General features: G+C 38.4%; 1 protein-coding gene across 2 annotated transcripts in view; it reads right to left on the bottom strand.

Moving 5' to 3' along the window:
- The window catches only part of MARCHF6 (membrane associated ring-CH-type finger 6), a 49,975-nt gene extending 33,578 nt beyond the window's left edge, over nt 1-16,397 (bottom strand). For both annotated transcript variants that reach the window (XM_062569797.1, XM_062569798.1), the window contains exons 1-5: nt 16,335-16,397; nt 13,213-13,309; nt 12,318-12,391; nt 5,878-6,021; nt 225-297 (exon numbers count right to left, since the gene is read on the bottom strand). In XM_062569797.1, coding sequence (XP_062425781.1) covers nt 225-297; nt 5,878-6,021; nt 12,318-12,391; nt 13,213-13,309; nt 16,335-16,353 — 407 coding nt within the window. In that variant the 5' untranslated portion in view covers nt 16,354-16,397. The remainder of the gene's footprint in view (nt 1-224; nt 298-5,877; nt 6,022-12,317; nt 12,392-13,212; nt 13,310-16,334) is intronic.
- Nucleotides 16,398-16,632: the final 235 nt, after the last annotated feature.

The following is a 16,632-nucleotide window of genomic DNA, read 5'->3' as shown; positions in this document are numbered from 1 at the left end:
GTTATCTCCAAGGATCCTCAGTAACAGAACTTCAAAGTGAAATGACTTGTACTGTAAAACAGATTGTCATGCTTCCTGCCATGCAGAGAAAAATGGGCAGCAGTAGTAAGATCGTGGAAAACAAAAAGCGTAATCAGAAGAAGGAGATGCTAACTTCCAAAGCTATTGTTTTCATAGTTATCTGACTACAGAAGTAATTTGTATCAAGCTAGTCAGGTACTTACGTTGACAGCATATCTAACGGCAGTGTCAGTAGTGAGCTCACAGAGCCAGTAAACAAGCACTTGTAGATACGGCCTGCATAAAGAAACAGAAACGTGGTAAAAATCCTTTTTTGACAAAAGCTTCATTTGGAAAGGGTCATAGGTACTCTCTTTTTGCCTTGTTTCTTAAATAATTATCACAAGGGGAAAAAAAAAGTCTTAACTTCAAGTGAGCCAAGAGGAAACGTTCACAAAATCCTGTATCATGGAAACAGGCAACTAAAGGCATTGCAATTTTAAGTTACTCATAAAGACACCTCAATATTGTATTTGCTGTGAAAGGCCAATACTTTAATCCAAACAAAGTATGAGTCTACATTAAACCTTTAACTACTTCTACTGCACCAGAACTTAGAACACAAACAGCACGTTGAACAAAACTATTTTAGCTGAGTGTACTTGATAAAGTATACATTGAAAGTATAAGAACTGCCATATTAGATCAGACTCAAGATTCATTTAGCCCAGTATCCTATCTCCAGCACCAGCCAGCAATGGATGCCTAAGGGAAGATACAGGAACAGGTTAAAAATACTTGTAGCAATACATCTGCAGTAGATTCATGTGCTCCAGCAAGAACAGCTCACAGTTCCTGTGCCACAGTATCTTTGCGATACTGACTCCTTCACGGATTTTTCTCCCATTGATTTGTTCAATCGTATTTTCAACATGTATAAACTTCTGGTATCATAATATCCTATAGCAAGGGCATAACCATTTTGTGTTGTGCACTATCATTTTATAGATTAATATCTGATGTTTATTAATGCTAGTTTTACTATCATTCTTCAGTCATGATCTTTTAAAAAAGTAGGCTACCAGACCATACAGCCTACTTTAGAAAATTACAGTCAGAGCCACAGGACAATGACGCAGATTCTCCAAACAGGATGTAAGAAGAATTAAGGCACCTAAAACCAGAAATGCAATTCTTTAAGATTCTCATCTCATCCTTTAGGCATGCACAGGCACACAAGTATAAACCTGCATACTATCATTTGTGCAACCAAGATTAAATAGTTCAGTTAAATTTGTTTAGACCTCACAGACAGTTTGTTTCTACATCAATCCACTAAAAAAGTTCAATCACAGAAGTGTATTTTCTATACAATTTATCTCCTGACAATTGCCCCTTTTATAAAAAAACACCACCACAACCTAGCTAGCGTTTATGCTCACCTTTATACAAAAGGTAACAGAGCATTGAGGAAGGCAACACTCACCTCCCCAGAATAATTCAAAACAGGTGACAACACACAATTCAAAAGTCCAAAGCAAGTTAGAGCTTAAGGAAAAAAAAAAAAAAATCACTGTAGCCAAACAAATAAGAATGGACAGCTTCATTGTAGTCAGTACTGTTTATACATTTTGTATTTAACAGCCACTAAATAAAATTCAGCAAGATGATACTGATCTTCTGCTGCAAAGTGAGTTTCAATAGCTTGCCTCTGTCTACTGTCCAGCTACACGGTGGGAGAACTTCAAAAGTGCAAGACGTAGCTGTGAACTCTGTTAGCCTGAAGACATCAAAGAACGTAAGTCTGAAAAATTCCTGATTACACTATGCTGTAGGAAACCAGAGTAACAAAACTCACTTTGAGATTTTATGGAAAAGGAAGATCTTATTATACACCACCTTTAAACAAACTAATCTGTAAATAAGCTAAAATTCTCACAGATTTCACTCATTCACATACTTACATGCACCAAGACAGGTGTACCCAAGTGGTCTGGAAAGGGTCACTTGTGTGCAACACTTAGGGCAAAGGACATCAACTATCATATCCTCATCATGTCTCTTGGGTTCTTGTGACTGCTGCTGCTGATTTTAAACTTTCTTATTTAACCTTCATGAGTAGATGGTGTTTGGGATCTTTTGCCTTATTTTATTTCACTCCTCTTAAATAAAATCTGTAAATTCCAGTTTTTGTCTTCCATATCTGCATACTTTACGTCTCCAATTCTGTTCTTCATCTTATGACACCTTATCTTTAAGTCAGTTTGTTTCCCCTCTTCATCTGAATGAAACTACATACAGATGCTCTTCTATAGCATCTATAAAAGCATATATGCTATAGAAGTATGTCCTATTAGCACATACATTTAATCCTTTTTCTGCCGTTTCTTCTGGGGCTCACACACACATTTCCACTCCTACTGCACTCATACCAATTTTAGTATTTCTATTATAAATCTCCACAATTCTGATCACTACAAAACTATGAAACATGTATACAACCACCTCCTTTAGATGCAGTATTTTTAGAAGACTGGCAACTCTAGAAAAAACATTCATATACCATACTGTATTTATGAATGTTATGTGACTACTGGTCTCACATTAATCATAACTTCTTAGATTTGACAAGGGAGGTTCTTCAGACAACCTACCTCAGCATTTCCTATTGCCTTAGTGGAAGCATTCACTTTTCTGGGCGCACATACCTCATTTGTACCTCAAGTACTGTTCAGGTACCTTGGGCATTTCATTCTGGGAACCAGGCAACTAAATACATTCACCACACAGAATGTAAGTATTTTGGATTAACAGATCATAGAATATCATTTGACTAACTTTTTTCATCCATCAATCTAAATATTCTTTGTGCTAACAGAATAGTAACAGCACATCAGAGTCTGCTAGGATTACGCTGAAAACACGCACAGACAGAAATTCCTTTTATTCTATCATTTAAGATGGGTATGCAATAAAGTGTAGTTACCAAAAAGAATGCAGAGTTTATTTATCATCATATATTTGCCCAAGAACAGGATAACTGCGTGACTAGCATGTTAATCTGGAGCACCTGATTCTTTGCTCTACTATGCACCTCCTTTGGGATGCTAGCCAAGTTATTTATTATGCATCTCTTTTTTCAAGATAGAAAATAACAAGAAAGATATTAATTGTGTGTGAGTAGCTTCACAAAAAAGTATGAACCAGATGACAGAAATACATGAAGGTAGAAAAAGATTATAGTATTTAAGGTAAGACAACAGATTTATATCAATCTACATTCTTGAAACAGATCCTGATGACGGATAAACGATTTTAAAAAGAAATTAAGGGATATTTCAGGGTTTGTTGGATTGAATAGTTCTGTCATGCTGGATAACATAACACACAAATAAAATGATTCCTTCCACTATACCCTTTAATTCTTAAAGTAATCATAAAGAGGGCTACATGTACAATGTAACATGAATAGAAATTAAGTAAAAAATCCTAGTCACTCATAAAAATCAGTCATAATTCAGCTATGTCTGCTTAATAAAGGAGTATTAAAACTAAAAACGACATTTTCAGAAGTCTTATGTAGATAAGTTGTATTCAGTGACTTTTAGCAACATTTCAGCATTTTTGGAGAGCTGGTCTTTTAAGAAAGTTCACAATATTCACAGTTTGAAAGACAAAGATAAAAGATCAAGACTCATCGAAAAACCCAAGGAAGAGAACTCCATTCTCAGAAATAAAACTCTCTAAAGTAAAAATCTGTAAGAGGGAAGAGATGAGCAGGATAGGATAGCAGGAGGAAGAAAAATATGCAAGAGAAAATGGGGGGAAAAAAGGTCAAGAGGCAATGGGAGAACAACAGGTCAGATTATAAGAATCAAAAAATGACACAGTCTCCTGAAAACTTTTGGCTTGCTGTAATTCATTTCATTAAATAACATTTAGATAAAAACTTTTTTTTTTTTACACTGCTGTAACATTCAAAATGACTGACATTTGTAACACAGATAAAACAAAGACAGGAGTAACAACCAGGTTAAAATTAGTCAATTAAAAATTTTTAAATAATGGTTAGTTTTAATCCAGGACAGTCTATAAATCCTGTTTACTCCAAGTCCAGAAAAGTTCTTTTTTTCTGGAACATGTCCTATAGGAAGGACAGGCTGCAGAAATGGGATCACTTCTTTATAGCTGGTGTCAGTACTGGGCTAGACTCAAACTAACACAGCACCAGCTACAACTGAAAGCACTGAACATATTGAGAAACTGTGTAGGGAGATGCATTTACTGGTTTCCTGCTCTTTTGTTCAAGGGGTGTTTTTCTATGTTTAAAGATGCACTTCCAGTCATTTTCTTGATTGAGCACTGTATCTGTTTTTGCTTCTCATCTTCTCTGTATTTTTAGCTTATGGAATCAATAGTTCTTTCCTTTTGTATTTCAAAAGTGAATTTCAGTCTGGATACTACAGCAGTTTATATGCATGCTCTTTTCCTATACTCTGCTTACAGAATGAACAAAAACTCCAGGTCAAACAGTTAAAGGAGGCTTATGCCTTTATGATCTTTATTCCTTTCTCACCAGTTCATTTCCTTTCTGCTTATTTCAGGTGCAGAGCTAATTTAACCTAAATATACTGTGAAACTATGGCATAAGTGCGTAATATTAGACCACAAGATTATACAGAGACCCTTATTTTGTTGTAGTTGGTTTCATTTTCAAGCTTTTTCACTAGCCCCAAATTTGTACTTGAATTTTCAACATAGCAGAAGCAAAGCTTTTTTTTTCATTTTCTTTAAGAACACAATTTATACTAAATCTTAGATAGCTTAACATGAAGCAAAATACTTCAGTATACTTCCTTCAAAAGCAAATGTTACTGTCCTTTAAAGTGTGTAGACATGACAGTTATTCCTGAAAAGCAGACTGAAATTATCATTCCCCCCTAACACACAAAAAAAGCTGATTAACTAAGAGATTTACAACGCTCCTTCTAGGTCACATAAAGCTCCAAAGATACTTTTTAACATTTTCCCCCGATCAGCTAAGAAAAAGTGGAACGTTTGAGTTAAAGCGTCATAACTTCATTACATAAAGATCTTCCCTATTGTAAGTCCCACTGAATAATTTTAAACAGCCAACACTCAAATAAAAGTAGCACTTTATTAAACTGTTGAACAACTGTAAGATAGCTGCAAAAGTACAAGTTTTCACTCTGTAAGAACATTGGTGATTCCTGAAACAACCCCTGCTACAACAACATTCCTTTGCATCTTTTTAAATATTGTCTGAGGTATACTATAACTGATATAGAATATTGTCAAGCTGTGATTCTTATACATGGAAAGATTGTCAAATGATATGCTAAAGCTTTGGTTTTCTAAATATTATTGCAGTTAAACCCAAAATGTCACAGAAACTTAATTTCCTTCACTACTTACAGGCCTTTGTTTGGCTTTAAGTTTTACTGCATGACTGGATGACTATAAGAGATTTTAGTTTTAGTACTTTCACTTCCTACATAGTTAAGAAAAACAGGACTGCAATTCTTCTAGCTAAAATAAATAAGTAATATCAAATAAAAAAATTCATAAAGACTTTGAAGAACATAGTTGAAAGTAGTAATTTTATAACAAGAAGTTTGAAAGCCCTTTTATGCACTTTGTGCTCTCTTAACCTCTTCCTCCATTGTAGTACTGGCTTACAATTCAAACTGGTTATGTAAGAAAGTAACAATAGCTAGAAATGTCTGAAAAACATTAAAAAGTGAAATATGTGATTTTTCTTAAACAAACCAACAATGCTTGTATGAAATATTGCCATATTACGCAAAACATTTTCCTGTGTATAAGAGCATTACAACACAGAAAATTAATACTTACATGCTGTAAGAGGTACGACTCCCAACCATGCAAAGGCCACAAGTGTATAGTGAAACCAGTATCGTATTGCTGTGCCAATACTCGTAACCAGTCCAGCAAAGATGTCTTGGATTGGAAGCCGTGAAGGCATATCTGGAGAATAAACTGTGTAGAAAAGACATTTATGAAACAATTCTTATGCATGCCCTTTCAAAGAACATTTATGTAGAAGTCCTGCCAACTGCAAAATATTTATATTTGACAAAAGCTTCCTATAAGAACATGTTCTATAGCTTCCCAGCAGATCACTCCAAATAGTAAAACCATTACACATTTCTTATATTGCATACTGAGTGTTACATGAAAAATAACTTCACATTGATTTAAGGAGTTTTTTAGTAGCTTTATTATACCAATAGTAAAGTCTGGTTATCTCAAAATAAGCTGAAGTCTGCAAGAGAATGCAGATCCTAAATCCAGGAACACTGTTATTCAGAACTACCTAAAAGGTAGCCTTGCTATATAAACCTAGTTTGAGGAAAGAGCACAAGCAATAAGAGTTCGACTTTGCATACCATCGATGTGTTTGTGCTAAGCAACATAAGATGTCACTTGCTATCCAGAAGCACATAATTCAGCAAATTGAAATCATCAAACAGATAGGAGGACTGAAAGGTATGAATTAAGTATCTACAGAGGTTAAAATTTACACAGAAATACTTTTTCTTCAAAATGACATTTCTATTTCATATCACACAAGATTTCTAAGTTCATGCCTATTACAGAACATAAAGCAAATCTCTCAATGCATACATACATATTCAGAATAGATTCTCTTAATTTTTTCACACCACACATTTTACAGAAAACCCTCCCTACTTGAAAGCCAGTGACAAAGTTCCTTCTTATGCATTCACTGCTATTATCAGACGAGGGAAAAAAGCTACATGATAGCTGATTAAGCTTTGAGTTTGGTTTCCCTTTTTTCCATATTATTCCACTGAAACCTCTACATGCAACCTGTCCTTCCCAAATGCTACTAAAATATGGAACCATATTACTCTGATAATAGACATTGATTACAAAATGTTTTCACTGAACAATTAGAAGATATCTATTTCTAACGATTGCATTATATTTAATTAGTTACTACACATTAATATGGATGCACGATGTAGCTACTACTCAAAGAAGTTAAGCTACATCCCCTAAATCTTAACTGTTTTGCGATTCTTCATGATTCCAGGAGCTTTCAATACATGTGTGGTGGTGGTGATGATAAACTGCTGCATTTCTCTACTTTGACACACCTCAGAACATATAAAGCTTCTACCACTGTTTCTACCTCATTCTCACTTCCCTGCCCCTTGAGACATACAGACAAAGGGCTGCAATGAACAGCCCAGCATTGTATACCATTTGATCTCTCCCAATCACGCCCATCTAATGAACCCAGAGAAGAGGCCTCCTTTTATTTACATCCTTCTACTACCAGCTCCTCCATCACATTCGAATTTGTATCAGTTTTGTAAATCATGGTTAGGGCAGTTACATTTTAGTTGGATTTGAGGTCTATTCTATATCCTAATTCATAGAGCATGCAGGAGAAACAAAATAAAACACAGCAGTCTTAAGCAGAAGGATACTGTACCATAGCCCAATAACTCAAAAGGAATAAAGAACCATGACAATAAGTTCTTCTGTGTCCTACAGCATGAGACTGGATAAAAATGCCAAAATTCCTAGCATGACAAGAACCTCTGATCTGCAAATACACTGGAGTACCAAATACAGTGGTTTCCGTAACTAATCCTCCCAGTTCTGTCTGCCAGCTACCACTGTTCTGTCTATCCACACTCCTTTTTATCTCCTTTCCCACTACCAGTATGGGGCCTTGAGATTTTGACCCTTCCCCAGTACATATTCTGCTTACTCCCTTTCTTGTACTTCTCATCACTTAATTTCCATCCCAATAATCTTTCCTAAAAATCTGAGATGTCTATTTCCTGTATTATTCAATACATTTCCACTGAATAAGTAATCTCTCTACTAGGGAAAGAGTTTGCCAATAAATTTCAACTGACAGAGAACTCCTCTGTACCAAAACAGGAAAGCATGTTAACAAAAAAAAAAAACAACAAAAAAAAAAAAAAAAAGAGAGAGAGAGAGAGAGAGAGAAAAGAAAAGTTCTCAATGCTCTAGCTCATCACAGTCATATCTTCCAGTTTATTTCAGGAAGTATTCATCATTCCCACTACCTCTTCAGAGGCTTTTTAATGCAAACATGACACAGTCATATTTTGACAAACAGAAACAATCAGCTGAACTTGAATATAGTAATTTCTGCAAAACTCAACAAGAAACAAAACTTAACAAGAAATAAAACAAACACATACTTTCATTTTAGCCTCTCCTTCATAATATTTTACAAATACTAAAATTTAATCCAAAACTAGGCACACACAAATTTCCCTTGTAAGGAAATATGAGCTGTGCTTACTAAAAGAAGCTTTATTTTGAATGAAAAAAAAGTGAACCACCAACAGAAGCAGTTACAGCCCCTCTAGTTGTAAATGCTAGCTGCACAATAGAAAAAAAAATCATAGAGGCAAAACTAGGCTTCTTAATTATGAAGTTCTCTTGCTAGTGTTTCCTGTCCTACATCTGCAGTACAACAGCTGTACAAATCCACCTTCACACAGAATCATCAACAATTTTTAACTGGTCTCAAAGCAACTGTTTAAGGAACTGCTTGTCTCCTAAGGGCTTACTCCCACCAAATGAGAACAGATCCTGCAGGATCAAGTATGTTACAGATTTTGTCATCTCTCCTGTTTAAGACCAGTTCTGCCACAAGGTAATAAGTGGATGACTTCTGAAGTATGCAAATATTTGCAGAAAAGTTAGATATATGATCATTATGAATCAATATAAAAAACAAAGAAAACAAATATTTATAAATATAACTACATATATAAATATGTAGATATAAACATATATAAACAAAATAGATTGTTTTCATATTGCTGGCCAGTAGCATTTTTGAATGGCTTATCTTCCCCCTAGAAGGAAGTAGAGCAACAGTTGTACATTTTTTTTTTACTAGTTAATACTGTAACTACAAATTTGAGGTCTCCCACAGGTCCCTACCTATAATGCATCATCACCTTACTTTTCACTGAGAGAAACAGATACTAGAAAAGCAACACTCTTTTGATCTATGCTGTATCAAATTCTATGCACTATGATGGCTTAAATCTGTAAGTGTTTTTATTTTTCCCCAAAGCTGTCATGACACAACTATCCTATTTCTGTTCTCATTCCTTCTTCATCCAAGTTCATTCAAACATCAATTCATTCAAACATCACTTCCTCCAAGCTCAAGTGCGGTGCATCCCTATGAGTAAGAAGTGCAGCAAAAGGGGCAGGAGACCTGCATGGGTGAGCAAGGAGCTCTTGGCCAAATTCAGACAGAAGAAGAAAATACACAGAATGTGGAAGAGCAGACAGGCTACTTGGGAGAATTATAGGAATGCAGTCAGAGTATGCAGAGATGCAGTGAGGAAGGCTAAGGTCAGCTAGAATTGAGTCTGGCAAGGGATGTCAAGGACAATAGAAAGGGCTTCTTCAAATACATCCGTAGTGAAAGGAAGACTGGGGAAAATGTGGACCCACTATCTGATGTGGCGGGAGCCCTGATGATGAAGGCTACAGAGAAGGCAGAATTACTGAATGCCTTCTTTGCTTCAGTCTTCACTGCTTGACTTCTGCAAGGCTTCTGACACTGTCTCCCATAACATCCTCCTACATAAGCTCAGCAAGTGTGGGTTACAGGAGGGGACAGTGAGGTGGATTGAGAACTGGCTGAAAGGCAGAGCTCAGAGGGTTGTCATCAGTGGCACAGAGTCTAGCTGGAGGCTTGTAGCTAGTGGAGTCCCCCAGGTCTCAGTACTGGGTCCCACCCTGTTCAACTTCTTCATCTATGACCCAGAAGAGGGAAGAGTGCCTCCTCAGCAAGTTTGCTGATGATGCCAAGCTAGGAGGAGTGGCTGATACACCTGAGGGCTGTGGTGCCATTCAGAGAGACCTGGACAGGCTGGAGAGATGCACAGAGAGGAACCTCCTGAGGTTCAACAAGGGCAAGTGCACGGTCCTGCACCTAGGGAGAAATAACCCCATGCACCAGTACAAGCTGGGGGCTGACCTTGTGGAGAGCAGCTCTGCAGAGAAGGACCTGGGAATGATGGTGGATGACAGGTTGACCATGAGCCAGCAATGTGCCCTTGTAGCCAGGAAGGCCAATGGTCTCCCGGGGGGCATTAGGAAGAGTGTTGCCAGCAGGTGGAGGGAGGTGATCCTCCCCCTCTACTCAGCCCTGGGGAGGCCTCATCTGGACTACTGCGTCCAGTTCTGGGCTCCCCAGTACAAGAGAGACGTGGAACCACTCGAGAGAGTCCAGCGTAGGGCTACGAAGATGATCAGAGGGCTGGAGCACCTGCCCTGTGAGGAACGGCTGTGAGAGCTGGGCCTGTTTATCCTGGAGAAGAGAAGACTGAGGGGGGGTCTCATCAATGTGTATAAGAAACCTGAAGGGAGGGTGTCAAGGGGATGGGGACAAACTTTTGTCATTTGTCCCATGTGACAGGACAGGAGGCAATGGGCAGAAACTGAACCACAGGAAGTTCCGCCTGAACGTGTGGGGGAATTTTTCCCTGTGATAGTCACAGAGCACTGGACCCGGTTGCCCAGAGAGGTTGTGGAGTCTCCTTCTCTGGAGATATTCAAGGCCTGCCTGGATGCAACCCTGTCTAACATGCTCTAGGTGACCCTGCTTGAATAGAGGGGGTTGGACTATGTAAACTTTTAGCAACCAGTAAATCTGGCTTACTTGTTATAATTGAGTGACTGTATTTTTCTTGTCTTGTACACTAAATTTTGCAGGGGACCTAGCAGCAGAATATGATTTTGAATGTAATTACATTTTAGAGAGCAGTAGAACCAGGACCACTCTTAGTTTGCAAAGCTTCTAAATCAATAACGTAATGCCTTTTTGAAAAAGTTTAACAAATAAAACCTGCAAGCTGAGTATACCTCTCAGCTGTATTTCCTATATAGGTGTCCGTAGTATTAAAATAAAAACTTGAAAGCATTGTTGGAAGCAACATTAAATGCACTATTCTTTTTACAGTGCTAAGACAATTAATAAGGTTTAGCTCAGTTGGTTAGAGTGTGGTGATGCTAATGCCAAGGTCATGGGTTGCGTCCCTGTATGGGACTATGCTGAGGGTTGGACTAGATGACCTCCAGAGGTCCCTTCCAACCTTACCATTCTATGATTCTATGAATACTGCACATTTCACTGCTGATTAATTTAACAATGGTCTAATGTGCTTAATTGTTGTGCAGAAATGAACAACTCTAGAGTTCAGGACAAGGAAGGTATCTTGTGGGAATTCTGGGATGAAGAATGTATGAACAAAAGCATCTGGCTCTTCAGGCTCAGCTGCCTCTACCAATACATATCTAGGAAAATAAAAAAAGGGTGTGTGCAGGAGGGAAATAAGGTGGGAGATCTACTCTTTTAACTGGGATCAGATACTCTAAAGGGGAGCTTTGATTTTTATTGTATTGAACTCCTAGAATACTCAATCATCTTTTTCAACTCAGGACAGCTTTTACAGTTAACAATAATAAAAAGATCAGCAGTTTTAAAGAATAAATTGATATTAAAGTTTAATGCAATATGTAGCACAAGAACCACTTTACCTGTTCAATGGTCAATACAGTGGTAAACAATTAGCTTATTCTTTTACCTGGTCAAAGGACCTCACTTATTTCTACAAAGACTGGTGAAAGCATCATTAACAAACCTGTTGGGAACTATATAAAGATACAGTCATTCTCGATCATAAATTGTCTGACTTAATTAGTTCGGTCCAAGGTAACGGAATATTGGGTAGTTACTATATCTTGACTGAAATGTAATTGGAACTATCAGCTATTATTGTTTGCATTATTTGTCAAAATTGTTTGACTAGAAACTGACAGAAGTCATCTGGTGTTGATGCAGATGGTTCAAAGGGAATTGAAAACTGAATTTCAAATGTAAATTTCACTGTGATTCACCTTAACATTCAAAATTCTCAATACTCAAGTTTATCACTGAAGCTGAAAATACAACATATGCTGTAATGCTGACAAGAAAGGAATGAGGCTGAGCCAATGAGAATATGTATAAAATAATATTTCTTTTATGGCTTGCATAAAATTATGAAAGTACAGTATTATCTATTACTCACTTCACACAGTCTGCAATAACATGCATAACAGTTATGATTCAGTGTGGTTTAATTTCTGCATTTTTGCTTGAATTTAGCATGCTGAATGAAAAAGTAATCACAAATACTAAGAAAATGAAAGAAAAGAAATGCTGAAAAAAATAGATAGTAAAACATACTTACTTGGTGTGAAAGCAAATCTGTGCTTACATAATTCACAGTATTCTTTTCTGCTATGTTTAAGCCACTGAACTAAGCTGCAATAAAAAGCAGTCATATTAATACATGTTATTACATCTCTCCCTTATCTCCCTGCATTAAGGAAAATATATCCTCTCACTGCTTTCCAGCATAAAGCAGTATATTGGTAGTAATAAGCAAGACCTAAATTAGTATGTTTATTAAACTCATTTAGTCCATAAGTTTTAGAAAGTAAAAAAGGTAATCTGACTCTTCAAATACATCACTGACATAACTGATAAAGTACATTCTTTGTGTACGTTATTGAGAAGGCTAATCCCTCAAAGCACATATCCTTGTATGAACACTGACTTGCAAAATCAATCCTTAAAAATATTTTAAGTTGTGATACATACACAAACACCCCTAAGATACAATAGCTTTTGCATTTGTGAAATAATGATTAAAAAAAAAAAAAAAGGTATTTTTTTGACCAGAACTACTGTTTTCACTACAATGTTTCCTTCATCAAGTGTACACCTCAAGAATATCCTGATTTTTTTAATATGAGGTTAGATATTCACTGTCATTTACATCTGTCAGAGGGCAGCGGAAAAAAAAAGTCACAACCTAAACAGATTTCTTTCTGCTTACTGTTTCCACAAAATTGACATACGAGCAGAACTGTAGTCTTAAGTACATACAATTATTAATTCTTTGCTCTTCATACACAATTACTAAATTCTTTGTGAAATATAATGACCCTGTCATGCAAGAAACACCAAAACACTTAATATGCTGCTTCTGAAAACTGGCTTTACCTATTACTTTATCTGAATACTTCGGAAATATCATTGTTATAAACAAGTTAATGTCTTTTATTAGACTTAGAACTTACCATTCCTGATGAATAAATTTAATACTGCCAGTACACACGCATGGATGATAGAGGGGTTTCTCAGGAGTTCCTTCAGACCGACAGACTCTGCATATATCTAGTGAGCAGACCATAAAGCTTATTACACTTTTGCTTAAAGAACTTACATTTACAAGACAAATTAGACAGTAATGTTCTAGAAACTGCCATACAGCAAAATGGAACTCAATAATTTAAACTGAAAAGACGCTGAGAGATCAATTCTGCCTGATAGAAGACATGACCACGAGACCACCAGAAAAAGCAATACAAATGTTATCTTTCTGCTCATGTTGTAATAAATGTTAAAATGATGCTTTGTGTTTTAAGATGTTTAGGATATATACACATGAAAACTACACACAGAAGTACTCTTTGAATTAAAAAAAGAGAAAGTTTTCCCAAAAAACTCATCTAGATTTTTAAGGATAATCTCCCTGAATGTGGCTGTAAACTTTCAAACAGAATGATCGCATTCCATCCAAGTGTTGCACAAGGTAAATAGAAGCTTAGCAGAAGAGATTTAACAACGGCTAACAGTTACTTAAACATCCCATTTGCTGCTCTTGGACCTCACAAGCATTCTCCTTGGTGCTCCTAAGAAAAGGGACGAGGAGGGGAGGAACCCTAATCATCAAGGGGAAATCCTGCTTAACCAATCTGATAGCTTTTTCTGATTGAATGACTGGCTGGGTACATGAGGGAAGAGCAGTGGACGTTGTGTACCTTGACTACAGCAGGGCCGAAATACTCTGAAAATTTATCTCAAGTAGTACTTCTTGAACAGTTACCCATTCTATCTTAGGAGCAGGAAAAAAAAAAAAAACAAAAAACCCACACCCAAGTCCATAGATACATCCTAAGAACACACTCCATTCACACCTGTAAGACATTAGAGTATGTACTGTACTACACAGACAGGCAATGTCTGAAAGGTTCTGATAAGCTTCGTCTCTACCTTTTGTAGAAACAAACTACTTCCTCAGGTGCTACAGAGAAGCATGGTCTAAGGCCATTTATTGGCCTTACTTACTTCTGCCTGTTACTATCCTAACCTGCATCTTTTATTTGAACTCTCACCATCCAGTTAGCAAACTGACTCCACAATACCACTCAGACAATTGTCAATCCCATCAGAAACACAACGAACATAATGTCATTAACAGGTGATCAGTAGTTACAAAAAGTCCATTTGACATTCTACATTTCCGTAATAATTCAATATCCTAATATTGTGATGAAATTTTGAGACTGTAGGAAAAGTAATAATGCTTTAGTGCTATTTACAGAAGGTGACTTCATAGCAATACTCAAAGCTTTTGATGGTAACACTAATAAGGCTATTGTATAATATATGAGACTATATATATACATAAATACATAGGAAAGTCTAAATTCCAAGAATAGAGTATGATACTAAAGTTTAATTATGGGAGACAATGCTCTGAGATGTCATTAACAACCTCTCCTTTCACTCCATGGTCTCTCTTCAGGAGACTAAGTCCTATAAAAGCATATATAATCAACAGTACAGAATCACCACTTTTAACATTCTGCAACAAATACCCAATTTTGCTTTTCATATCAAATCCACTGAGATGGAGTTGCTGTCTACTGGACTGGTGAGATCTCAACTCGTGATTTCTAAGAATTCACTTCAGTCTGCTATAATCCAACTTTTCTGGGTGACTAGATGTCAAATCCAAGTCTCAACAGTCACTTTCCTGAAGTGATCAGTATGTGTAACTGTTGGTCTACAGAAGCATGACTGTTGCAGCAGGCAGTTCTAGAACTTACTAGATTTTAAAACCACTTATGTTTTGCTAAACCATGTTTCCATGAGCACTAAGCTTTCTACACTACAATCCAATAGAAATTTCTACAAAGATGAGTTATTTCATCTATTGCTTTGTATTTGTCCTGCTTTTTCTATTTAATCTTCTAAAGTTGGGAAAAAAAAAGAATCAAGTGCCACTAGACAAAAAGTTACATTTTCAATGATGCATGATTAACAAAAGCCAAAACACTAAAAATTTTCCTTCTAACATTCCTGCTATTGTCATACACATTTGTACTTATTGCTTAAGATAACACTGAAATACTGCAAGAAATATTGAAACAGTAAACACTTTTATTTACTTTCGTGCTATAATATTAATCCACAATTATGAAAGCTCTGCATTACCAGCTTGCACTACAGAGCTCAACATTATCTAAAATGAACTGGATAGAAGTAAATGCTGAAGAAACACATTCGCATTTGACTTCTATTTAAGAGTACTTCTTGAGTTGAAACTACACATTAGAAATACATTACTATGATCTCCTTGACACAGGTTCTTTTTAATATGAGGTAAATTATTACACGTTAGTCAGTTGCAGGAGAAAGAGCCTGGAAAGTCAGTTAACTACCGCATCACTTCATTTTATAAACTTTTCAAACAGGTTTTCCAGTATATGCAACACAGCTAACCTCGCAAAAAAGCAGCAGAGGCTAGAGATACTACTATTACTAAGCAAAGCATAAATTTGAGAACTCCCTAAGTTACAGGAGAGAGCATGACAGCATTCGTCGACTAAGAGAGGAGCAAACTAGGCAAGAACTGCGTACGGCTCAAGGGAGCCCTTTCCTCATGGCCTCTTAGGCTCCCCTGGCAGGCTTGCTAGAAGCACCCCGGCTCTCGCCGTCCAGCCCCCGGCGGGTCCCCACCACCCTGCGGGGCTCCAGTAGGAACAAGAGCAGTAAGGGGCAGAGGAAGAGCACTGCTAACGGCCCGCCACAGCGATTCCTCGCCGGGGTGTTCCCACAGCACAGTCCGGCTCGGCTCTCCCCCCACCCCCACCTCCCTCAGCGCCCAACGGCCGCGGTTACGTAAGCCGCGCGCGCAGCACCCCGCGCACCCGCCCCGCTCCCCGCGGCCGCGCACGCGCCGGGCCTCCCCCGCAGACACGCACGCATAGCCAGGCGCGGGAGAGGGCTGGGCACCTGCAGCCGCAGGCTGCGAGAAACCCCCGCCCGCCAGCAGGCGCTGAGCCCCCCCTCCTCCCACCGCAGGGGGGGGGGGCAGTCGCGTGAAGCGGAGGGCAGGGAGCGAGCACCATACCTTCCTCGGCCGTCTCCATCTTGTGTGGCTGACGCAGCGCCGGGCGAGCGGGTGGTGTGACCGCGCGGGGGCGGGGCCGCGGCGGCCGGCGGCGCGAGCGCCATAGAGACCACTGCCCCGCACTGAGCCGGGCGGCCGAGAGCGTCGCTCCCGCTTCCGGCGCCCCCTGGCGGCGTGGCGGAGCCGCGGCCGGTCCTGCAGGGGGGCGAGCGGCGGGCGCGGCTGGAGGCCGCGGTGTCATGGCGGCGTCACAGGCCGCGGGTGGTGCGGCGGGACGGTGTGTGGTTCCCTCGCTCCT

This window comes from Rhea pennata, chromosome 2, assembly GCF_028389875.1.
Source record: "Rhea pennata isolate bPtePen1 chromosome 2, bPtePen1.pri, whole genome shotgun sequence".
NCBI classification, from domain to species: Eukaryota; Metazoa; Chordata; class Aves; order Rheiformes; family Rheidae; genus Rhea; species Rhea pennata.
Note: the sequence above shows the minus strand (reverse complement) of the source record. Positions and strands in the feature narration are given on the sequence as shown.